The sequence below is a fragment of the Haliotis rubra genome, unplaced genomic scaffold, assembly GCF_003918875.1.
Source record: "Haliotis rubra isolate DU_JTF1 unplaced genomic scaffold, ASM391887v1 Scf1287, whole genome shotgun sequence".
Taxonomy (NCBI): Eukaryota; Metazoa; Mollusca; class Gastropoda; order Lepetellida; family Haliotidae; genus Haliotis; species Haliotis rubra.
This window is the reverse complement of record NW_025765211.1, coordinates 124,919-152,409: the sequence shown is the minus strand read 5'-3', so window position 1 is coordinate 152,409 and position 27,491 is coordinate 124,919. Positions and strand designations below refer to the sequence as shown.

Sequence of the window (27,491 nt, the reverse complement as noted above, 5' to 3'; positions counted from 1 at the left end):
AAATTCACAAAGCAAAAGTGAAAGAGGTTGTGATAACTGAAGTTATGGATATTGAATATGGCGTATTCTCAGAATGTAGCATGAATATCAAACCTACTTACCACCGATAAAAGACACAGCCAGACCCAGTAAAAGGAGTACGTGATTTTGATTTAGCATTGTTGTCAACTGAAAAGAAAATATATATAGTGAGATTAGTATATTTCTCCGCCCATGATGGCGACACGATTTTAATATGTGAACTATTGACATGTGCAAACATTAACGCATCATATCAAGTATCACGTTGAGATGTGCAATACGTTAAAACGTGAAAGTCTTATCTTGTTCCCGTTATTTAATCGTTGTCATAATCAAATAGGCTTCACCGCAGAACACTTTCACGTATCATTGTGAACTTGATGCACAACACTTCGTGTTCAGTAGACTCCGAAACAGTACATTTGTATTTAGACTGTGGAAAAATGTTCTACTTTGAGATACCCCAAGTACTGCGGCATGGCTTCTGATCTTATTTGCCGTCGGTATTTGATAACTTCCCTGGAACCCCAGAGCATTACCAGGAACAAACCGCATTATGCAAAATTGAAATGTCTACCTCGGAATGGTGGAATGGTCGCATACCAACATTTTGCACAATTCTAATAATTCCATCGCGAGGCGAACTCGAACCTTATGAGAAAGGGTTGTGAGATGGCCAAGTTAATGCGTTCGCTGGTCACTCTAAAGATGGGGATTTGATTCTCATATGTCTACAAAGCAGGAATTTCGTTCTAGCCGCAGTGATAATGCTTGATTACTTCTAAATGTGGCAACATATTGATACAGTTACTTTTAGATTCAAATATGTGACAAACAGCAGAATTATTCTTGTGTACCAGAGAAAAAAAACCAAAATAAACTGTCATGTATATAGCGGATGAACTTTCAGAAGGTATGTCTGACGACACACAGATTGATCTGGTCGTGTCACAGATATTTTAAATGTAACAACAATTACATTCATGCATCTACCATCTGCTCCAATTTTTAACATCCTAAAACATGTAATATCGACACATACACATTGCAACCTAAGACACTCTCCTATATATTTTCTTACCAGCATGAAGTGACTTGGCAGAAAAATTAGTCTCACGAGTATGGTCAGTTATATGAACCAGCCACAGTAAGGTGTAGAGTATGTTGCTTGCGAGAAGAGACAATTTTCAATAACATGACCAATATCACAAATCCACGTGCTAATATGTCCGCCATCTTGAATCCATTTGTACGGGAAAGAGATGAAACGAATAAAATATGTTTGTATTTGCAAATGTCCTTTAGGAGCTTGAGGTACTGCTCAGCCCAGGTAGCTAGAATTCCACCAGTGTCGTTTTAGATCTGTCGCCCCATGAATAAACGTTACACCTTCTGTTCTGAAATTAGTGAAGTGTCTGTTCTGATAAGAGAAGAGCATACCATGTACCTGGGACATAAAATAATACCTTCTTTTCTCTAATGGAATCGATTTGTTGTGGAGCGTTTTCTTCCCCTAGGATGTCATATGCATTCCCAACTGAACTTTTCCTCGAGAATCGAACTGAATTTAGGGCATAGTTTACTTGTTTGATCACTGACACAAATAGCTCCGGCCAAACAGTATTATCGGATCAAATCTAGTATTCTGATCAGCGCTACGCTGGTATTTCATGCGGGGGTTATAATTTAGTCCACGAGTTATTTTTGGGTGGTTGCGCAGCTGTCTAAATCCACACCTTATGTGGACTCCTAGGTAGTCGCTGACATTGTAACGTTGACATTTTGTCGATTGTATGGTATTATCCACTGGAATGTCATGCTGTGACCTAACAGAGAAGCCGAATACATATCAAAGCGGGTAATGTGTTTATCACCCCACTAGCGAGAGTTAGTCAATTAGCAGGTGTGTCTTTTAAAACTCATGGTTTCATGCGACAACGACATCGAACACGTTAAAGACCAACATGTTCAATTGTCCAATCCATTAAATTTGACCAACATGAGTGAGTGAGTGAGTGAATGAGTGTGGTTTAACGTCGCATTTAGCAATATTCCAGCAACATCACGGCGGGGACACCAGAAATGGGCTTCACACACTGTACCCATGTGGGGAATCGAACCCGGATCTTCGGCGTGACGAGCCAACGCTTTAATCACTAGTCTACCCCACAGCCCTTGGAACAACATGTATAAAATGTTAAAATGTAACATATGTTATATTTGGGATTACACATTATCCGTTAAGTACAGATTTTGGTAATTTTGTTAGTTTCAGCCCCATCTGGGATATTATTATTCCCATCAACCTCAGAGTCAGGCACCTAACCGCCGACACACAAAGTGAGCGATCTAAGGAGCTATCCATGAGTGAATACAAGGACCTTTACTTTTCTGAGAAAGTGTAATCCCAAATATAACATATGTTGGAACAAAGTTTTGTAGCATTTTAAAAGCACATGGCTACTTACTCGTACACTCGGTATAACTTTAATCGTGCGCATTTAACAAAACCCCGTTGCTATAACCACAATACACATACCATGTCGAAGCGAGAGCATTCCAACAGACAACGCTCCCATACATGTTTGCTAACAGTGTGATAGTTTGGGGATTACGGTTGATTTACAGGCTGACATCAGCCTTTTTAATCACGAGCTTTATGCTCCTATTCTTTGCTGACACTCACAGTGGTTAGACAGCAACCTTGTCACTGTGGTCGTAATAAAACACACAAATGTCATACAACACACGTGGTCATACAGCACACGATGTCATATAGCACACGATGTCATACAGCACACGATGCCATATAGCACACGATGTCATACAACACATGGTGTCATATCACAAAGCACACGATGCCATGCAGCACACCACGTAATGCAGTACACGATGCCATACAGGACTTGTCATGCACCACACAACGTAATACATACAATCTGTCATACAGCATATGATGTCATACAGCACATGGTGTCATGCTGCACATGATGTCATACAACATAGATGTCATATACCACATGATGTCATACGGCACAAAATGTCACACGGCACATGATATCATACAACACTTAATGTCATACGACATGATGTCATACAGCACATAATGTAATACGGCACATGATGTCATACGACACATGTCACACAGCACATGATGCCATATGGCACATGATATCATACAACACTTAATGGCATACGACATGATGTAATACACCACACAATGTCATACATCACATGATGTCATACATTACATGATGTCATACGGCACATGATGTCACACGCCACATGATGTCACGCGGCACATGCTGTCATACGCCACTTAATGTCATACAACATGATGTCATACAACACATAATGTCATACAGCACATAATGTCATACCTCACATAATGTTATACGGCACATGATTTCATGCATCACACCATGCCATACAGTGCATGGTGTCAAATCATACAGCACACGATGTCATATAGCTCCCGATGTCATACAACACACGATGTCACAGAGCACACCATGTCATACAGCACATGTTGTCATATAGCTCCCGATGTCATACAACACACGATGTCACAGAGCACACCATGTCATACAGCACACGATGTCATATAGCAAACCATGTCGCACGGCACACGATGCCATACTGTACACAATGTCATGCAGCACACGATGTCACACAGCATACGGTGTCATACAGCACATGATGTCATACAACATACCTTGCCATACAGCGCATGGTGTCATATACAGCACACGATGTCATATAGCACACGATGTCATGTGTAATTCACAGTCCTGTTTTGCGTGTGGCACGTGACAGCTTCGCGCATATGGAGTGAGTGAGAGGACGTGTCCGTAGCCAGATTTGTTCACACATATTCAAACCTGGAGGTGTAGATGGATTTGACACAGGCTCCAGTAACATTTTGAAAATGCTCAGAGGTGACCACCTGTAAGCGGTGGTCATACTGCGAATTGAACCCATGACTTCGGGTTTAAGATTAGGATAGATGTTTCAGAAACTATTGTGGTGTGAAGAGAGAAGAGATGGCGGTTAGGAAAGAACGGGGGTGAGAAAATGAACCATGATAACAGCAGAGGGAGGTGGTAGTGATCCAGTAAGGGGTGAAGATTTTGTATTCCAATAAAATCACAGCAGAACCCATGTGGGGAAGCGAACTCGGGTCTTCAGTGTGATGAGCGGCCCCGAGACCCACAAGACTATCCAACCACCTAAGAATCCAGTAGTGAGTGAGTGAGTTTTGTTTTACAAAGCACTCAGCAATATTCCAGCTATATGACGGCGGTCTGTAAATAATCGAGTCTGGACCAGACAATCCAGTGATCAAGAGCATGAGCATCGATCTGCGCAATTCGGAGCCGATGACATGTGTCAACCAAGTCAGTGAACCTGACCACCTGATCCCGTTAGTCGCCTCTTTCGTAAGAATCCAGTAGGTGAGGTGAGGTTTAACGTCGTGCTTGAGAATATTTCACTCATACGACGACGTGCATGCGTGTGTATGTGTGTGTGCGGCTGCTTGTACTAGACCAGACTTAAGCTGGTTTTATAGTGCTAGCCCACTGAGATACCATGCCGCAGTGAAGCATGAATACCCCACTCAGACACATTATACTGACTCCGAGCCGACCAGTATGGAATACTGTAAGGGACATTCTCGCGATCTCGCATTCTCGCGATCTCGACCTTTGGAAACAAGCTAAAAATGCCAAAAGTACGAGAATGCGAGATCGCGAGAACGCGAGATTTGGCCAAAATCTCGCGTTCTCGCGATCTCGCATTCTCGTGTTTTTGGTACATAGCACTTTTTGTCAAAAGTCGAGATCGCGAGATTGCGACATTTGTACATGCTGTCAAATCTCGCATTCTCGCTATCTCGACTTGCCAGATATGGCCATGACGAAATCGCGAGAACGCGAGAATGCGACATTTATTTTTCTCGCGTTCTTGCGATCTCGCGATCTCGCGTTTTTAGACGCTGTCGGTGCGCATGCGTAATATCATAAGGTCAAGGCGCATGCGTATCTAAGTAGTGCTGTGGTCATGCTTCTTTCATGCTTTTCACTTCCCAACTAGCATTTAGCAAAATTATCACATAGCTTGAAAATGCTATCATGTAATTTACATACAGGATGTGTAGGGTAGAGTATATAAGTCCGTTCCCGTTGTTACAATTTTCTATGTCCTTAAAATCCTCAACATGTAAAATTCTATTTAAGAAACGAAATTGTGAATATGAATGTCCAATAAAAGTGAAAACATGAAAGTGTCCGGAAGCTGGAAAAAAATATTAACGTCAGTGAGTGATAAAATAGTGCTTAAAGCCGCATCATTTCGCAGCTATACCGTCAGTTATACAAATAATCACAGACCAGTGAGTTTCTCCATGATGCAATATCACATACGGCTAGCATAATCATTCAAACAAAATTCTAACCGACCAATTTGTAGCAGTCGGCTCAAATGAGCATGTCTGATGTTTTATTGGACACCATACTCGCTAGTTTAGGCCATAACAAATTAATTAATAGATTTTCTTCCGCTCCCGCCTGACTACAAAACACCCTGTCTTACATTATGCTTTCGTCTCCAAGTTCCAAGAAATAGAAATGCATTTGTACCAATAATATTTGTGTTCCTGCGGCAGCCATGATAAAGTGGAGACTACGGGTATAAATATACAGTGAAGCCCCGTTAGTCCGGACTCCGATAATCCGGATGTCTCGCCTCCCGGGCGATTTCAGCTTGTTACCAATCTATGCCTATATAATTTGCCTCGATAATCCGGAAATTCGGTTTCCGGAACCGGACGGTAAGTAGCTGTCACCAATCAGTAAAATAAACAGTAAATTGCTTCACAGTCCGGACGCTGTAAGTCGTGTTCACGAACCGTAACAACACCTCCCGGCGATGTTTACTTAATTAACTGGCCAACTGGGTTGTTGTTTTAATTAGACATTAAAAGCTCCCGACTGAAGATACTGTACATTTACACTTTGATTGACACCACAATACAAAGGCGTGGATGACAAGTGAGCTGTTTTGTGATTGGTTAATGTACTTTGACAGACAGATGCGGTCACGTGGACTTAAAGTGATTTTGCTTTACGACAATGCTGCAAGTCACAAGTGTGCTTCGCTAACTTTGCGAAATGTGACCAAATACCACGTCTCATATTCAACCGATGGATGCAGGAATAATTCGGACATTCAAGGCATACTACAATAGATCGCTTGTTAGACATTACCTCACCTGTGCTGAGGAAGGACGTGATCAGACACGTCGGATCAACATGCGGATGTCACTCGGTAAAATTATTGATGTGATGAATTAAGCTTTACATTAAATGCTTATTTGTTTTATCCAGATTCATGTCGTTTTTGTAATAGTTAGGGAAGCAACTTGGGTCTTGATTCAGTAGTCCGGACTATTCGCAATCCGGACGAATTTACTGAGAAACGCAACCGTCCGGATTAACGAGGCTTCACTGTAGTGCATAAATGTGCCTATCAAGAGTCATATACCGGTATTACGCGATGCAATATCACACAAATGACTTACGTGATCACATGTTTACAGTGATATACAAAATGAGTGTTGACATAAAGACTTATAATAATACATGGTATAATAATGAAATAGACAATAGATACTGTACAAATAACCTATCCTGTGGGTGACACGAGAATGGGTTTGCACATCCAGCAGCCGAACAGTCATCGCATGCAATAACCCTATATAGGTACCACACACTGATCCAATGTAATCTTTGTCAAGTACATACAATATACATGATAGATGAGATATATCAATCTTACATGATACAGAATATAGTTACCAAACAACAACTACCAGCCAGCATATTGACTGGACATATAGAAAACAAACCATAAGCACATTCATACAAGTTAAATGGTATACTGTGTATTGACTTTTATTTTGTTTATCATGGGCATATTTATACCTATTTTGTGTAATGATTAATGTTAGGGTTTAATTTACTATATGTAACAATTAAAATGTATAACAACTAACCTTTGATTCTGACCAAACTGTGACACAGAACTGTACATGAAACACAAAGAGACCCGTGAAGATCGTGGTTAGAATATATCTTCAGTAACCCATGCTTGTCGTAAGAGGCCACAAACGGGATCGGGTGATCAGGCTCGCTGACCTGGTTGACACATGTCATCGGTTCCCAATCGCGCAGATCACTGGATTGTCTGGTCCAGACTCGATTATTTACAGGCCGCCGCCATATAGCTGGAATATTGCTGAGTGCGGCGTAAATCTAAACTCACTCACTGAAACACAAAGTAAAGAGGCAGCTGAACTGACAACTAATTGCAACTTAAATGCATAAAGAATTCGTCGCCTGCGAGACCACTATATCCTGATATAAGATAATGATGATTTGTTATTCATTTATGTACACAATATACAACGAGCTGGGCGAGCTGGTTAAAGCGCCGGCTAGTGATCCAGCGAGGTTGAGGTGTCGGGATCGAGCCCATCTGTGACCGGGTGTAAAAATCTTGCACTCAACTTTTTGTGCAGACTCTTTCTGTGTTGTCACAACCCGAAGTGCACAGTAGACAACCCTGTGCACTTAAAAGAACCCACGAATCAGTTGGTATATGACCAGACGGTGGTCACATGAATACGTGCAAACACTTAGTTGCGGGTACATCAACGTGCAGTCAAATTCGACAAAGTACTGTGACTATGTGTTCCAGTCCACCCAGCTTGGAATGGGTATCTCGTTAGGATGAGAAGGTCACAATAAACTCGGTGCGCCTAGAGGCAGCAAGCGTTGTATACTCCCAAAGGAGTTGAGATTGATCATACTATGTGCCGTTGAGATTGACATCCAAATAAACGAGGAAAAAATATACCAGCGCCTTGAGCAAGGGTAGTTGCGTGGATATGTGCGATATATAAATATAAAATATCCTATGATGTTAATAATAATAATTCATTCATGTTACATTCTTAATTTCTTTACTTGATGAAATACTCCACAAAGGTAGCACTACTGAACATGCTTGATGCATGTGAATCGAATCCTTCGACAGAAATTGTACACAGGTGCCTTAAAAGTAAAAAAATAAAATGTAAATTATTATTATTCTCGCCTCCCATTTTTTTAGAAAATAATCAAACTCTGTATTTAAATTTATTGCGGCCTTACCTTCACAAGCTCGGCAAAGCTAATATTAGAAATAACCCCCCATTCACAGCCCGGGGTACGTGCATTGCTCTAAATAAGTGAGTGAGTTTGGCTTAACACGACTTTCAACAGTATTTTTATTTCAGTTATATCACGGCTTGTCAGCTCGATATAGCATGAAACCCACCAACATAGGTTTCTCAAGGGACGCAACTCCATTGCGACGCCTCAGACGACTGAGCTACCCATGATCCCGGTTCAAGATGACTGTATAGGTATTTGGCAGAAAAACGCGAGATCGCGAGATTGCGAGATCGCGAGATCACCACATTTGTCAAATGTCGCAATCTCGCGTTCTCGCGTTCTCGTGTTTTTGAAAATCGTTACATAGAACTGTATCTGCTGCGCCGCCCGCATGCCTAATTGATGGTATAAGTATAGATTGATGAATAAACATGAAATCTGTTTTACTTGATAATATTTCCATCTTCATTATGATGATAGGAAATGAAAACATTTGAAGTTTAACCATCTGCCAGTGGTAAAATGTTAGGACTGAAAAATAACGAAGTCAGTGTACGTCTTTACATTTTGTTTTATAATCATAATTAGTTTATTATAATATTTTGATGCATTTTGAAACTTATTAAGAAGCGCACGGACTGCTTAATACTTATAGTGAATATATAGCGTGACTGTAATATCTAGACATTGTATAGATTGCCAACGTGAATCATATTTCACACACACACGCCCTAAGTGCGACCTAGAGTAAGTTGTATCATTACCAAACCGAAACATGAGTCTCATCAATCAATTCAGACAATGACCTACTTTTCATCCGATTTGAATTTTTCTCTTGTGAAAGTGAAATCAGACGCTACAAACAACTATGGTTACACTAAATTCCAATTCCTTGTTTCATAAGAAAATGGTATTTACAAATTAATTGTAATTTTAAAGTTTTAAAAAGTCGTATTTCTATATTTTATGTCGAGGTTTAGGCAGCATGTCCTTAACTGAGACGTCACAGACTGTTTAAAGTAAAGGATAAAACACAACTCAGAGATTTTGGTAGCAAATGTAAATCCACGGAGTCGGGAAAATCCCTCGGACCGAAATTTGCTACCAAAACCGAGAGGAGTGTTTTATCCACCTATGAACCGTCATCAATGTAAAACACAAATATGTATTATTTTCATTTTGTGTAAATGTTTTGTATTACATGTACTGAGCATTGATCAATGTACAACATTGATGGAACAGCCCGCAAATGATGGAACAGCCGGTGTCACCTGGGATGCGACTGGCAGCCAACACCTGCCTTGCACTCGCAATGCACGCGCTACCCGTGTTGTACCCGTTTTCTTAGGAACACATGGTTCATACTGACAAATAATCTCATTCTTGACAGCGATCCTTCGTAGCCTAGTGGATAAAGCCGCCGAGCGAAAGGTTGCGGGTTCGAAACCAGTTATCGCCACTCTATATTGGAAATTTTCATAATGTGATATTTTTTACGGTCGTAAAAGTCGCTACAGATCGTAAAATAATCGCAACAGATCTTCATTGAAGCATAACTGGTCGGATATCAATCGTGAGAATGCGTAACAGATACAATCAGAGCTTATGAAATCGGAAAAAAAAGCGTCAAGAAGGGGAAAAATATACAAAATGTTCCACCATCATGAAGATCTAATACGATATTTTGGTTCGCGTAAGATCGACATAATGGTGGCGGTTAGTTCCCATAGGGAGAGCTTGTGGGGTGGAGGTTGGGGCATTACCTTCAAGTCGAACAAAGGCAATTCTATGTTTATACAGGCACAAGGTTGATAAGAAAAGTTGAAGTGGTAAAGAAATGAAATAAGTCTAAACTGATATTTGACATTTCATGACATAATTTATTTGGTGTCCCCATTCTTAATCACAACATAAAACATGTCATATGAAATATCAATATATCAAATATTCCACCAAACATTATCAATTACAAATATAAGAAAGGCAAGATTTATGGACGTAGACATCTTTATTGTGACTAACACGACGTTTCGGAGCGTATGCTTGCTCCTTCACCTGATGAAATGCCCTTCAAAGATTTAATTACAAATACATATTCAATTCTGACATAGGTAAGTAATTACTTAATCAATATCACTATAAAGTCACAATTCATTTTACAGTTATTGCATTATTTTAAGCAAAGTTTCTTGTAATACATGTCTAAGTAATACAACATGTCAGAGTTGTCAACCACAAGTCTGTGTTTCAGGGTGGACAGTTCTCTTTGGAGGTCTTGATATTTCTTTTTCCTTGGGGGAAGTCTCTGCCTAGCACTGTACCATGTATTGTAACATGTTCAGTTCATTAATGTTTTGCTCCTCCAACAAGAATTTTATCCTCTTTTTTACTCTGTAATGTATCCTTCAGCACACAAGTACCTACCACCACGTGAAGTAGGAAGGAACTTGTAATTGAACTGTTCATGAGCCATTGTGAAAATGATACTAGCTATTGTAACTTGATGGTATTTATACAATATGTAAGACATGTATGTACTGAATGACACTGATTGAGTGAACACATTAATCAGTATCATTATAATCTCAGTGAGCTAAAGTCAAATGGAAATCATAGTCCACAACGTAGTTCAGAATTTCACAGCACCCAGTGACTTAATCCCTTATAACAACACCGGCACAACATCACGAAGACTTTACTGTAACATTAAAATTCTACTTCCCGGGAATACCCCATCGTGGCCTAATCGTGGCCTAGTGTAAACGCAGCATTACATAAACACTAGCTTTTGACAAATCCGCTGTGCATGATAAAATTAATCAATCAGTCAGCGTATTATCGGTTAATCCTTTGATCGATGTTTGTTTTTATAATTCAGGTGATAATTCCTCTTCCTGCACTTCCATGGGCATATTACATAACGTGTAATACATTTGTTGCATCAGACCTTAATTTATAATGTTGAGTATTTACTGAAGACACGAGAATGCCAAATGGGAACATTTGTCGGGCAATCTAAGTGGTGTTACCACTAATGATATCTGTTATTAATTCATTAATATAACTGATCATGAAGTGAATGATGACAAAGAACATGTGTATGTTTTATACCACCAAACACGAGTTACAGCTGGGGAGTAGTAGTGGCTGTATTAAACTTATGGCCGACACTGTTTTGAGGATACGAACGGAACTTTATTGTTGCATAAGAAATACATACATGTATTTGAATGTCCCCACACCTCGCAACCATATAACATGATTGGTAGGACCATGCAGTCAAAACATTTAAACAAACAATCGAGAGGAATGTGGCGATTTCTAGCCTTTGAGGGGATAATAAACACGTCTTTTTATGCTTTTCGTCACATCGCCATTATTCCAGCCATTTAGTGACGAAATCAAGTCTGCATCAATAAACATTTTAAGTCCAAAGTCCAAATGAGTTTTACTTTAAATGCATATTTATTCATGACATTGTTATCTAAAAACAGAAAATGTCATAGCACTTAATGTAAAGGCACTCAATTCGTTATTCGCATTACATAGTTACAATTTATGATACAGATTAACTTCCCTCAGGTAGTTAACAATGAGATGCCCGCTCACGCGGGAAAACAGATATCGGTGGTACATGAGTATAACAAAAGAGTACATTACCAAATGTACAACAAGATGACTAAATGATGCATCAATTAAAGTGTTTACAAAACAATCTTAAAATGAACTTGGATACATTTTAAGAGTAGATATTTTACTTGAAAAGGTTGACGAAACTTTGACAAATTCGGCCATGTAAAGTTCGTTTAACAATGATACTAATTCGTTCCATGAATTAATAAAGCTATAGATAAGTAGGGTCTGAAACTTGAAACAAAAAACTTCATCTCAGTTAAGCGGCTCACAGAAGGGTATTGGGGTCGCGCGCTAATATGAAGTACGGTAATCCAATGTTTTCATAGCAATTCGCTTTGGTGGCACTTCCAGCACAACTTTGGTTTTCGCTTTACCGGGAATAGGGAATATTGAAATTTCGCTTTCCCGGGCCGACCTCAGTTAAAATACTGTAAAATGACTGTCCTCCTGAGAGGGTACGTAAGGCCCAAAACATTCAAAGTAAATTTTGAACTAAAATGTATGGCTAGATGTGTGTAAATTGCTAACAACTGAAGGGATGATGTACATCCAGCTATAGGGTCCATGCAGGAAGCAAATGTATTGTAAGTCCCAATGGTCCCCAGTATGGTGATCTACCTTCAGTTGTTGGCAATCTATAGCCTGTTTTTATATTGTATTGTCATGTAGTTAAAAATGTTTTATATTTAGTTACTAGTTTTAAATTTCTAACTGTGATAATCTAGTTGTTTTACTGTCCTTCGTAGAGAGGTTTTATAATTTACCTTTCATTTATATTAATGTATAACTTGATATAGTCACGATATGGCTGAAATATTGCCAAAGTGACTTTACATTTTAACTCACTCACTACACTTGAGTGCACACCCACCCGCTCTGACTGGGTTCGGTATCCGGGTGCTTCGTTTCGAGCGTAGTATACCCAAGTACAAAATAGTGTGTTTTAAAATCATAGGTGATACTGACAGTGTCTGAAATAAGCCCAAAACCCAGCCAGACATCAGGGCTGGTAACTTCCAAATGTTACCAGCCCAAAATGGATTTAACCAGACCAGACACCAAGATATGTATGGAACATGTAAAAGTTTTATCAGATCATCGGGCTGGCTAGCTGTAAATCTAGACCGTCCGTCAGAAATCTAGCCCGTCTCGGGCGGTGGGGATGCACTATTTCATACACTGGTAAAAGACATCCTATTTTTTACATGAAATGATTAAATCCAGGCATTAGAAAATCCGAAAAGCCTACACTGCTGGGATACTTTATAAGAACTACCGGGTATATTTTCAAATAACGGCATCTGATTTGCATCCGCACTTCCTAATGTCCCGATGTTTATGTTGAAGAAATTCTGCCAAGGTGGACAGGTATCCAGTGCCCCGAGTCCGTCACGGTCGAGGGAGCAGGTACTGACCAGCTTGCAGCTAGGGATTTGAAATAAGACTGTTGGCGAGAAACATTAATCCTCTGGATCAGTGCCTTTAAAATCGTTACACAAAACTGTATTGGCAATTGGCACAAAAGCACGAGAACGAGATCGCGAGATCGCGAGATTTGTCAAATGTCGCGATCTCGCGTTCTCGTGTTCTCGTGTTTCAATGCCAATGCCCATACAGTTCTATGTAACGATTTTCAAACACGAGAACGCGAGAACGCGAGATTGCGACATTTGACAAATCTCGCGATCTCGCGTTCTCTCGTTCTCGTGTTTATTGCCAATTGCCCATACAGTTCTATGTAACGATTTTCAAAACACGAGAACTTGGCGAGAACGCGAGATTGCGACATTTGACAAATCTCGCGTCTCGCGTTCTCGCTCTCGTGCTTTTAACCAATTGCCCATACAGTTCTGTGTAACGATTTTCAAAACACGAGAACGCGAGAACGCGAGATTGCGACATTTGACAAATCTCGCGATCTCGCGTTCTCGCGATAACTCATTTTGTGCCAATTGCCCATACAGTTCTATGTAACGATTTTCAAAAACACGAGAACGCGAGATTGCGACATTTGACAAATCTCGCGATCTCGCCGATTCTCGCGTTCTCGTGCTTTTGTGCCAATTGCCCATACAGTTCTGTGTAACGATTTTCAAAAACACGAGAACGCGAGAACGCGAGATTGCGACATTTGACAAATCTCGCGATCTCGCGTTCTCGTGCTTTTGTGCCAATTGCCGATACAGTTCTATGTAACGATTTTCAAAAACACGAGAACGCGAGAACGCGAGATTGCGACATTTGACAAATCTCGCGATCTCGCGTTTCTCATCGTTATCGTGCTTTTGTGCCATTGCCCATACAGTTCTGTGTAACGATTTTCAAAAACACGAGAACGCGAGAACGCGAAGATTACGACATTTGACAAATCTCGCGATCTCGCGATCTCGCGTTTTCTACCAATACCTATACAGTCATCTTGAACTGTGATCACGGGTAGCTCAGTCGTGTATTGGCAATAGAGTTGCGTCCCTTGAGGCGTGCCAAAACCTAATGCAGATGGGTTTCATCCACATCGAACTGATAATCCGTGATATAACTGAAAGATAAATACTGTTGAAAGTCGTGTTAAGCCAAACTCACTCACTTATTTAGAGCAATGCACGTGCCCCGGGCTGTGAATGGGGGTTAATTTCCAATATTAGCATGCCGAGCTTGTGAAGGTAAGGCCGCAATAAATTAATAGACAAAGTTTGATTAATTTCAAAAAATCATGGGAGGTCGGAAATTATGTTTATTTACATTTAATTTTTGTCTAATCGAACTTTAAAAGCACCTGTGTACATTTACTGTAGAAGGATTCGATTCACATGCATCATGCATGTTCATCAAATAAAGAAAGTAAAGATGTAAAGAGGGTGAATTAGGTGGTTGTATATTGTGTACGTAAATGAATAACTAATCATCATTATCTATATATCAGGATATAGTGGTCTTGCAGGCGACGAATTCTTTATGCATTTAAGTTGCAAGTGGTTGTCAGTTCAGCTGCCTCTTGTCCTTGTGTTTCAGTGAGTGAGTGATTGAGTTTGGTTTATATGGCGGCTGTATGTAAATAATCGAGTGTGGACCAGACAATCCAGTGATCAACATCATGAGCATCGATCTGCGCGATTGGGAACCGATGATATGTGTAAAACCAAGTCAGCGAGCCTGACCACCCGATCCGTTAATCGCCTCTTACGACAAACACGGGTTCCTGAAGATACCTTCTAACCCGGACCTTCACGGGTGTCTTTGTGTTTCATCTGTGTACAGTTCTGTGTGGCAGTTTTGGTCAGAATCAAAGGTTAGTTATTATGCATTATAATATAACATACATAGTAAATTAAACCCTAATATTAATCATTACACAAAATAGGTATTAATATTCCCATGATAACAAAATAAAAGTCAATACACAATATGCCATTTAACGTGTATGAATGTGCTAATGGTAGTTTTCTATATGTCCTGTCAATATGCTGGCTAGTAGTTGTTGTTTGGTAACTATTTTCTGTATCATGTAAGATTGATACATCTCATCTATCATGTATATTGTATGTACTTGACAAAGATTACATTGGATCAGTGTGTGGTACCTATATAGGTTTATTGCATGCGATGACTGTTCGGCTGCTGGATTCGCGAACCCATTCTCGTGTCACCCACAGGATAGGTTATTTGTACAGTATCTATTGTCTATTTCATTATTATACCATGTATTATTATCAGTCTTTATGTCAACACTCATTTTGTATATCACTGTAAACATGTGATCACGTGAGTCACCTGTGTTATATTGCATCGCGTAATACCGGTATATGACTCTTGATAGGCACATTTATGCACTATATTTATTATGATGACATGTTCATTAGATGTGATTTTATGTTGTATATATCGTGTATATTATCGTTATTACAGGGTGTCTTCTTCCACCACGATATGGAAATAAACAGATATCTCACTCATAACCCGTAGTCTGTGGTTAATAACACATTGGAACTCCGCCATATCATGGCTGCCACAGAAACACAACTATTAGCGATACAAATGCTTTCTATTTCTTGGAACTTGAAGACAAAAGCATAGTATAAAGCAGGATGTTTTGTAGTCAGGCGGGAGCGGAAGAAAATCTATTAAAGTAGCGAATATGGTGTCGAGTAAAACATCAGACATGCTCATTTTAGCCGGAGTGCTACAAATTGGTCGGTTAAATTTTGTCTGAATGAATATGCTAGCCGTCTTTGATATTGCATCATGGAGAAACTCACTGGTCTGTGATTATTTGTATAACTGACGGTGTAGCTGCGAATTAATGCGGCTTTGAGCACTATTCTATCACTCACTGACGTTAATATTTTTCCAGCTTCCGGACACTTTCATGTTTTCACTTTTATTGGACATTCATATTCACAATTTCGTTTGTTAAATTATATTAAACACGTTGAGGATTTTTAAGTACATAGGAAAACAATGTAGGAAACAACCGGCAGCGGAATTATATACACTACCCTACACATCGTGTATGTAAATTACATAGCATTTTCAAGCTATGTGATAATTTTGCTAAATGCTACTTGGGAAATGAAAAGCACGAAAGAAGCATGACCACAGCACTACTAAGATACGCATGCGCCTTGACCTTATGATATTACGCATGCGCAACGACAGCGTCTAAAACGCGAGATCGCGAGATCGCGAGAACGCGAGAAAATGCAATGTCGCATTCTCGCGATCTCGACTTTTGACAAAATGTGCTATGTACCAAAAACACGAGAATGCGAGATCGCAGGAGCAGCGAGATTTTGGCCAAATCTCGCGTTCTCGCGATCTCGCATCTCGCACTGTTTGGCATTTTTAGCTTGTTTCCAAAGGTCGAGATCGCGAGAATGCGAGATCGCGAGAATGTCCCTTACAGTATTCCATAGACCAGTCCTTGTTGTACCCATTAATGCCCATTAAGGCAGGGACCAACAAGTACCATATTTTAACGTCTTTTGGTAGGACGCAGTCGGGGATCGAACCCGCGACCTTCAGCTCCCCGGGCGGACGCTCTAACCACTACACCACGGAGGCGGTAAGAATCTAGTAGAGTATTACTGTAGACTATGCATCCTCGACTCGCAGCGACCTAAATATCCTAAGCAGTCTGGAAATTAATGAATGCCCCGAATACAGAGACTTCACTACGGTTAGTTTACCCACCCTACTACAGTTACCAGTGTCAACACTTCCACGCCCTACCCTTCCCCGCCCCCGTCCCCGTCCCCTTCCTCCGACCCCTTATCATGTGTTTAAATGAAAAGACAAGATCCCCACAACAGGACTTTAATATCTCGCGCTTATCTGGCTGGAGACAGTTGTCAGTTATTGTCGTTTGTAGAACAGTGTTCTCGTATAACAGACATTGCGTCATTATATAGGTGTAGTAGGGTCATGCACTGTGGCACGCTATTCCTCGAGAAAAGTCGCTCTCGCTTAGTCAAGGTCAAGAACAGTGCAGAGTCGTCACTCGAGGGTAGTAGTAGTGGTAGGAGATGGGTAGTGTTAGCGTCAGCGTTGAGGAAGTGGTTGGGGTCTGGAGGTTGGGGTTGGGGCAGATGCAGGGCAGTTGACCCAGTGTAGGGGTTGGGTTAGAAGGTTGATGTTGTGATAGGGGGTAGGGGTAGATGCAGGTGTAGGTGTAGGGGTTGGGGTGAATGCAGGGGTGGTTGTAGTGTAGGGGTAGGGTAAGAGGTTGGTGTTGTGATATAGGGGTAGATGCAGGTGTAGGGGTAGGGGTTGGGGTAGATGCAGGTGTAGGGGTAGTGATAGGGGTAGGGGTAGGGTAGATGCAGGTGTAGGGGGTATGGGTGGGGTTTTGGGTAGATGCAGGTGTGCTAGGGGTAGTGATAGGGGTAGGGGTAGATGCAGGTGTAGGGGTGCAGGGGTTGGGGTAGATGCAGGTGTAGGGGTAGTGATAGGGTAGGGGTGGAGATGCAGGTGTAGGGGAAGGGGGTTGGGGTAGATGCAGGTGTAGGGGTGGTGTAGGGGTAGGGTTAGAGGTTGGAGTTGTGATATGGGGGTTGGGGTAGATGCAGGGGTAGGGGTAGATGCAGATGTCTTAAGGGGTAGTGTAGGGTAGATGCAGGTGTAGGTGTTATAGTAGGGTAGGAGTAGGGGTAGGGTGTAGGTGATGGGGTAGGGGTAGGGGTTGTGATAGGGGTAGGGTTAGAGGTTGTTGTGATAGGGGTAGGGGTAGATACAGGTGTAGGGGGTAGTGTAGGGAGTAGATGCAGGTGTGGAGTGGTACAGTGTAGGGTAGGAGTAGAAGGGGTAGGGGGTAGGTGATGGGGTAGGTGATGGGGTAGGGGTGGGGGTTGTGATAGGGGTAGGGGTTAGAGGTTGGTGTTGTGATAGGAGTTAGGGGGTAGATACAGGTGTAGGGGTAGTGTAGGGTAGGGGGTACATGCAAGGTGTAGGTGTTATGGTGGTAGGGTAGGGGTAGGGGGTAGGGGTAGATGATGGGAGTAGGGGTAGGGGTTGTGATAGGGTAGGGGTGGGTGTTGGGGTAGGGGTAGAGAGCTGGGGTAGAGACCAGGGTTGGGGTAGTAGAAGTAAGGGTAGGGTTTGGGGGTTGTGATAGGGGGTAGGGTTAGGGTTGGGTGTTGTGATAAGGGTAGGGAGTTGGGGTTTTGATAGGGGGGTAGGGGTTGGGTTGTGATAGGGTAGGGTTGGGTTATGATTAGGGTAGGGGGCTGGGGCAGATACAGGTGCAGGGGTAGTGTAGGAGTAGGGGGTAGATGCTACTGGAGTGTAAGGCAGAAGTGTAGGGGTAGGGTAGATGCAGGTGTAGGGGTAGGGGTTGGGGTACATGCTGAGTGTATAGGAGGTAGTGTAGGGGTAGGGGTAGATGCAGGTGTAGGGGGTAGTGACAGAGAGTTAGGGTAGGGTTGGGAGTTGTGATTGGGGTTGGGGTTTGGAGTTTGTGATAAGGGTAGGGGTTGTGGTTGTGATAGGAGTAAGGTTTAGGTTCCTGTGATAGGGTAAGAGGTAGGGGTTAAGGGTTTGTGATAGAAATTATGGTTGGGGTAGAGACCAGGGTTGGGAGTAGGAGTAGGGTGGCGGTAAGTTGTAGTGGTAATGGTGGGAGGTACACGTGTAATGGTAGCAGTAGTTATTGGTATAGGTATCTCATTAGATGATAGTTGCAACCATATTAGATATGAAAGGACAGTGTAGCAGAACGACGATACTCAATCAATGTGTACCCACCAGTTAAGATGTATCGTGTTCCCGTTTGGGGCAACATAAGTTGGTGCGCACAGAGACAGATATCGAAATACATGGGCAGACTGCCAAATATGGTCATACCGTTACAGGTGATCAGACACAGACAGATAGACAAAGAGATAAAACAAACAAAGGCAAACATGCAAACACGCACACACACTCACTCACAGACGTGGGGGTCACACGGATATTGCCAGCCTGTAGACGGTGACTAGCAGTATCATAGTGCCTTAACACAAGTGGTATAATTTAACCATCAGAAATATATATGATCATCGTAAAGTTTGTCTCAAAGTGTATATTCATTACTGGGAAACAAGTCTATTGAAAGGAGAAAATAGCACGTGCAATCACTGTTCAGATTGAGGGGCGATTGAAAGGTAGATTGCCAACAACTGCGGTGAAAAGAAAGGGTCTAATATTTGTGTTTTAGAGGCAAGATCTGATCACACCCACACCCACACCCCACACCCACACCCACACCCCACACCCACACCCACACCCCACACCCACACCCACACCCACACCCACACCCACACCCACACCCACAACACCAACACCAACACCCACCCACCCACACCCACACCCCACACCCACACCCACACCCACACCCACTGCCACACCCACTGCAACACCCACACCCACACCCACACCCACACCCACACCCACACCCACACCCACACCCACACCCACACCCACACCCACACCCACACCGTATGCACTTCCACCTTGATCAATGTGTACATGTCTGACACGGCAGTAGAATTCTAAAACTTGGTGAATAAACCCTATAGGAAAGCCTACCACATAACGACATCTACATGTTATATCCACACACAAACACACACCTGTCCACATCCATAAATATACAAGCCATATCTATTCCAACATCCATACACGTTTACACCCATGCACATGTCTACACCCATATCTATATCGACATCCATACACGTCTACACCCATATCCACATCCAAATATCTACACCTACACCCATGCACACTTCTACACACCCATATCCACATCCATACACGTCTACACCCATATCCACATCCAAATATCTACACATATACCCATGCACATTCTCTACATCAGCACGCACGCAAGGCACACACTTACCCATATAGATATAGCGCCACATACATGCGCGTGTACACGAATACAGACGCACTCACAAACGCATACATGCATACACACACACACACACACACACACACACACATACATATCACATACATACATTCATACATTCATACATACATACATACATACATACATATACCTTAGCATACATACATACATACATACATACATACATACATTGCCATACATACATACATACATACATACATACATACATCGTACACACACGCACATACATACATACATACATGTAGCATATTGCCATTGCCATATTGGCATAGCCATTAGTGTATAGTCACAATGCATGATTCACCGTACCACACACAAAAGTTAAGACTTCTGTATAACCTGACACAATATGGCCTTTGCATTGATCTCTGTTCAGTACCACACGCCGGTGTATTATGTGATTGTGTCAATGGAGTTGAACACACATAAATGAATAAGAAAGTGTCTCACCTGTTTGGTTGAGGTGGCAATCCAGGACACGATTGTCTAGGTTGAAGCCGGATGGAACACCAAGTAAACCCTCTGTGTACAATGACTGCTCTCTGGCTGTGGTTGACACCAATACAGGCAGTTGCATGTTTCTATTTCAAGGGTCGGGTAGGCTGAATGTGCTGAACGAGCCCAAGGCAGATCGAGATCGTTTATCCAAAATTCGAATTTGCACCCAGATTATGGTTCAGGGCCCCGCTTCACAAAGCTCCTCGTAAGCCTAAGGTTTCGTAACCTTTCTCGTAGCATCTGTACCTCCTATACTGCAACATTCACTTACGATAATCGTAGCGCTACGAGAGCTTTGGGAAACGGGGTCCTGGTTGGTAAGCACCACGTCCTTCCTCGTGGGTTCCATCAACGTGGTGAATGTCTGAAAAGCTGCATCACTTCAATCTTTCTTTCTGACACGCTTCATGATAATATAACTAGGACACTGTTCAATGCGGAGGAAGCCAAACCAAATTCAGGCTGGTTGGTTGGTTTGTTCCTTATTCTAGCTATGGCGGTGGTCTGTAAATGGTCGAGTCTGGACCAGATAATCTAGTGATCAACAGCATGAGCACGATCCACGAAATTGGGATGCGATGGCATGTGTCAACCAAGTAAGCGAGCCTGACAATCCTATCCTATTAGTCGCCTCTTCCGACAAGCAGGGTTGTTGGAGACATATTCTCACCCGGATCTTCACCGGTCTCCAAATTCACGTCCTCCAACTGGATCTGACCAAACGCTAGCTAAACGGTTTTGTCATGTTTGGATAAAAATGACATTCCGAGCAGTAGAGATATGCAGGGAATCAATGAGTGAGTGAGTGTAAATAATAAATAAAATATTTTTAAAAATGCTGAATCGTCATCATGGTAGTTAACTGTACATGGAGTTAACAGTCAGGAGACAAAGTATTCTTTTGAAAATATAATGCAGAATGAAGTGGGAGAACAATATACATTTCAGAGATTAGCAAATCAGAACACGGGATTTGTCTTAGTCCTAGCTGGATAGTGTCACTCAAGTGTATGCTGTCATTGAATCTATGGTGAATGTGCTAACAAAAGTGGAAGAAAAATAACAAAGTCCATCCTGTTGATATCCTAGATCGCATATGCGTCTGTCCTATTGTCATTATTCTCTCATTTCATTAGTAACAAACCCAACGACGTTTTCTATTCAGTTTCTACATCTAAAATCATTTTAATCATTTAACAGGAAAATGCACAAAAGATAATTTTCAAATGAAAGATTGTTGCTTTTACATCATCAATATATGTATCGTTTTTCTGTTTGTTTGTTTTAAAACGATTAACGAAATGAATAAATTTGATTAAAACACAAATATTTAATACCTGAGTTACGAAACACTCGGGATTTACTTGGTGTTACGTGATGCATGAACAGCCATAAATAACCTGGAGAGCATTACAACACTTGCCATCGTTACAAGGTACGAGTTAGGTATATGCTTGACGTCACATACATGTTAGACATATTGACTGTATTAGGTGGCAGCTATATATACTGTCAGGTATTCCGGGGAATGTCTGTGCACTACAGACACACCTTGGTCAATTCCCCGAGAAAAGCGACTCTGCGCCAGCTTATCTCTTCAGGAATTCAACGTTCGGGTGAACACAAGTAGCATGACTGTGACAACCCCGTTTATCTGTAAATGCACTGGTTGCATATCGCCTTACTCCGTGCAGCGTTATATGTATGCAGGCCTGTCGTGAAGCAAAAACGACAGAGCATATTTAATCTTTATCAGCACGCCATGAATCTTACGGAAGCCTTCAAGGGTCACACATTTGTTTTGTGGTGTGGTTTTTTTTCAGTATAAATTTCAAGATACAAAGTTAAAAATTTAAGATATATGATCTTGATATTTCAAGTTAGAATTCTAGTTAGTTAGTATGTTGAAATTTCAACTTACAGATAAAATGGTCCTAAACGGCTTTCGTAAGTTTCATTTCTTCTTTTCATCAACATATTATCTTGAAAGTTAACCTATCTATCTTGATGTTTCAGTTAATACATCTTCAAATGTCTGAAAAAGAACAAAAATAACGAATGGCCCTAAAAGGCTTCCGTAGGCCTCAGTACTTCCGTATGAAAGAGTGGTTTAGTATGGCAAGCATGTGAAGGCTCAATACTGCATGGAATGGTGAGAGATTCAACGCCGCTTTTAACATTATTTGTACATCACATTCATCTACAGGCGGTGGGGTAGCCCTGTGGTTAAAGTGTTCGCTCGCCACGCCGAAAACCAGGTTCGATTCCCCACGTATTTGGTCATGCAAGAGAACATCGTGTTCCATAAATACACTAGGGCATGTTAGGTCATACAAGAGAACGTCGTGTTCCATAAATACACTAGGGCATGTTAGGTCATACAAGAGAACATCGTGTTCCATAAATACATAGGGCATGTTAGGTCATACAAGAGAACATCGTGTTCTATAAATACACTAGGGCAACTTAAGTCAAGAGATCAACGTTTCTATAAATACATAGAATATATTAGGTCATACAAGAGAACAGTGTTTGACAACACGCTAGTGAGGGAAATATTTCCTTATTCGTTGTTAGAAAGATATTGACTTCTTTGATAAATACAACTTAAGTCAATCAACTTTCCAGATCGAATATAGTCATCTCGTTTTGACAAAATAGCATGTGATTTTAGCATTCTTCTGACGATGTCTCTGCCTTGCGACACCTGATTTCATGGATGCACGGTAAGTAATGTCACTCCTCAGGAAGGTCACGATCAATTACCAATGGTAACACAGATCCGTATTTTATAGCGTACTGTGGAACTACCACGATGCTTAAGGGAACATCTTGCTGAGTGCGGCGTGATACTAAACTGACTTAAGGGAACATAGCAGTTGCAGAACATGAACATATTAAGCATATCAGTGATTACGTTTTGGGCCACATACCTACTACATACTGACGACGTGTACAATTCTGAAGATAATTGATCCGATTAATTGATTGATCTTCAGTAACCCATGGGGGCGGTGGGGTAGCCTAGTGGTTAAAGCGTTGGCTCGTCACGCCGAAGACCCGGGTTCGAATCCCCACAAGGGTACAATGTGTGAAGCCCATTTCTGGTGTTCCCCGCCGTGATGTTGCTGGAATATTGCTAAAAGCGGCGTAAAACCAAACTCAGTCAGTCAGTCAGTCAGTCAGTAACCCATGCTTGTCGTAAGAGGCGACTAACGGGATCGGGTGGTCATGCCCATGCTGTTGATTACTGGATTCTCTTGTCCAGGCTCAATTATTTACTGACCGCTGCCATATAGCTGAAATATTGCTGAGTGCATGTGCTTTGGAAACATGCAGCATATGCAATAATTGGGGATTAAACTTTCTCAGCAAAGAATATATTCTAGTACTTTGGTAAGATTGAGTCCCTGTCGGGATTAAAACCCTCAGTTTGAATCCCAATTTATAACATATGTGACATGTGGCCACGTTCTAAATGACATTATATATTCAAAGGGAAAACATAACTGGATGTTTTAAATGGTATGCTCTTTATAAAACTCACTTACGTAGCACCATTTTGAATACTTGATTATAACTATATCCGTTAATTATCTGTTCAGTGAATTTTGCTCATGTGTTTAATATATTAATAGTTAAATGTGGAACTTTGCTTCAAAATTCCAAGAAAGAGCTGAATATTACTGATATAATTGATGATTCATTTAATATTGAGTCTATAACATCATAAAATGTCTCATAAATCAAATTTAATAGGTGAAAAATCCCCAGTGAATTCACTGTCAGTTTCCACATGTGTTGAATCTGCTGCAAAACAAACCTTTGTCAAAGGTCAGTTAACACTGACTGTTGGTGTTCCGTGAGCAGTCCATTTTCTGTGAGCAGGGAGATGTGGTGCAATAGGGCTTGCTGAATCCTCAGTTTATGCCCCATCACTATTCGCCAGTCAGGATAATGATTATGATGGTCTGGAACTTATAGCAATTCAACGAGAAATACACGATCTGTAGTTACTCACAGCACTTACAGCACAGCACAGTACAGTACAGTACAGTACAGCAAAGCACAGCAAAGCACAGCACAGCAAGGCAAAGCAAAGCAAAGCAAGCCCTGCACCCCTCCTGTTGGTATCGACTTCACTGATTATACAGATCCAAATTTTCTGTTGGGGATGAAATTGTCTCTGAAAGTAAATCAAGTGACGTAAAGCCTGTGGCAATTGTCACAATTGTACAATTAATTATTTCTCAGAAGATTAAGTAGGAATAACAGTTTACATTAGCCAACTGGCAGTTGAGATATCAGGAGACAGAGCTGTTGATAACTGGCTGTTCAGGAAATGCTGCCTCAAGTGCTTTTGTTGTGTTTTACCTTGCCGTGGGTCTCAATGTATAGATTAGATGAGATCGAGGATATGTCTGCATTTAGGAAATACACATCGGAGCAGCAATGTGATAATGAGACTCCATTTACTGAATTCAAGCCATACGGGATCTCACAGTGCTTCAGCAAATGTTTGCAACTTGCTAGTTGTACGTATGTAAGATATCACCCAAAGAAGCTGATCTGCCGAACATCAAAGACTGTGCCATCTGCTAAACCCAAGAACTCAAAGAGTGACCAAGGTTGGATTTGTTGGAACATAACACGTCCGGTAAGGGCATCAATGTGTTGCATCTTAACTAAATGTGAAATATGTAAGGTATACATAGTTATCTGATTCCGAGCTTTAATTAATTGGAGCTGAAGCAACACTTTGCTGATCATAACATGTGGCTTTAACTGGGCAACCTAAATGCAGTGCATCCCTGTGTCGGCGGACGAAGGGTGTCAGGGCAGGCACCGGACCCGACAACAATTGTTTGTTTTAGCACAACCTACCACTTCGAACACAGTTTTGCACAGACAGCTAGTAAAATTTAATTCATATGGAGTTTGGACGGAAATGATTACTTTCCTTTTTCCTCTGTGACACTCCATAGTGTGTGAGGGGTGAGTATCGTTTAGCAATATTCCAGTGTATTTAGCAATATTCCAGCAAAAATACGGCGGGGAACACCTGAAATGGGCTTCATACATTGTACCCATGTGGAGAATCGAACCCTGGTCTTCAGCGGCACGAGCAAACGCTTTAACCAGAATTGATTGAAGCCAAGGTGGTACACTATGAACAACAAGCAACACAAATCATGAAGCAATACATAGGAAGGATTCAAACACAAGGATTATCTTTTCAAGGATGTTGAGAGAAAGCCTGGGCCTCCTGGGCCTCATTTTTGACATTCAACACCACACATAAAAATACACGAAGGATGTTGACATGCTAAAAGTGGTTTCAAATTCTGAATTGGTTGAGGGGATCAGGTGTTGTAGGGGGAGGGCCATGAGGAGGAGGAGGAGGAGGAGCAGAGGGTTGTTGATGTTTCTGCCTTCTATGTCTCAACTCCCCCTACAACATTAAGACAATGCTCGTTCACTTGTATAGGTCATTAATCCACTCCCACATATATCCAACTGTTCATAGGTACATCAAACCCATTCTTTCATTTTCCAGGTTCCCTGTCCCGACCGTCTGCAAGGAACCCGGTGCTTTAAGGCCAGGAGTGGTCAAACAAAGTGTGTCCCTTATGGTGTGTGTTTATGATGAATTTCTTTGCACAAAACGTCAGAATGTAGGTTCGATGCTAATGTTTTATGAAAAGCCTAACTTTCCGACTCAATGCTTATGTCACAATTACACTACTGGATTCGTGAGCGGATAAATTGATGATTTGTAAACATTAAGCATTAACAGTTTACCAACCTAAGCACAAAGTAGTGTGGGCGGTTTTGACTATGCCATAAGAGTTTGTTTAAGAATCAGCATCAAAAAGTGATTAAACCAGGTGTATAAGGTGAGCGTACAGCTCCCAGTACATTCACATACACAGGTATGTCCATTGTTAGATCCACATAGTTTTTTACATAACGCGAGAACATGTGGTACATGTCAAAATTAAGGACTTGAGTCGGACGTAATTCTTGTCACTTATGTGTTAAATTACGAAATGCTTTCACATGCTTAGATATTACCTTGATCAATCAACTTCTTGCTCAGAAGCGTGAAGATAATTCATGGTGGACATACATTAGAAATTTCCAAATTTGACGTATCAGTGGCAAAGCTGATGCCAAATGCAGTTCCCGTATGGACCCGTATTGAAATGTTCTGGCGATTGTTTCAAGGGAAAATGTTTTATAATTAGCGCGTATTTGAGACGAGTGTAACTCTAGACGAAACGTGTGATAATATTCTCCGCGGTGAGTGAGTGAGTTTAGTGTTAGCCCGGTTTTGGCAATTTTCCAGCAATATCACGTCAAAGGGATACCAGGAATGGGCTTCACCCACGTGAGTTCAGATCGGCATTGTTCCAGTCATGTCGTGACTGTAGAAAGCTATATCTTAACAAACTCGGATGATCTATATATGTCAAATAGGACGAGAACAATAACTAGAATATCACAGATTTACATATAAAACTAGCAAGTACCTACACAACGCTATCTCTAAACAGTACTTGCCTTCATGTTTTTCCTGCAGCATCTTTGAGAGTACTGGAGCTTTCTGATGAAATAATTAAACATTTTCGTGGTTTTGTTTTAAATCAGTTCTAATATTGTGCTTCCAGACCACCACAAGAGAAAATACAGAAGAAAGTCAGAATGTTGAA

At 41.4% G+C, this 27,491-nt stretch overlaps 1 protein-coding gene across 2 annotated transcripts in view; it reads right to left on the bottom strand.

Moving 5' to 3' along the window:
• Positions 1 to 20,813, bottom strand: part of LOC124266898 — a 35,976-nt gene extending 15,163 nt beyond the window's left edge. The window contains exons 1-2 of one of the 2 annotated variants that reach the window (XM_046701735.1): positions 20,731 to 20,813; positions 102 to 168 (exon numbers count right to left, since the gene is read on the bottom strand). In XM_046701735.1, coding sequence (XP_046557691.1) covers positions 102 to 159 — 58 coding nt within the window. In that variant the 5' untranslated portion in view covers positions 160 to 168; positions 20,731 to 20,813. The remainder of the gene's footprint in view (positions 1 to 101; positions 169 to 20,730) is intronic. The other variant, XM_046701736.1, reaches the window with a different exon arrangement.
• Positions 20,814 to 27,491: the final 6,678 nt, after the last annotated feature.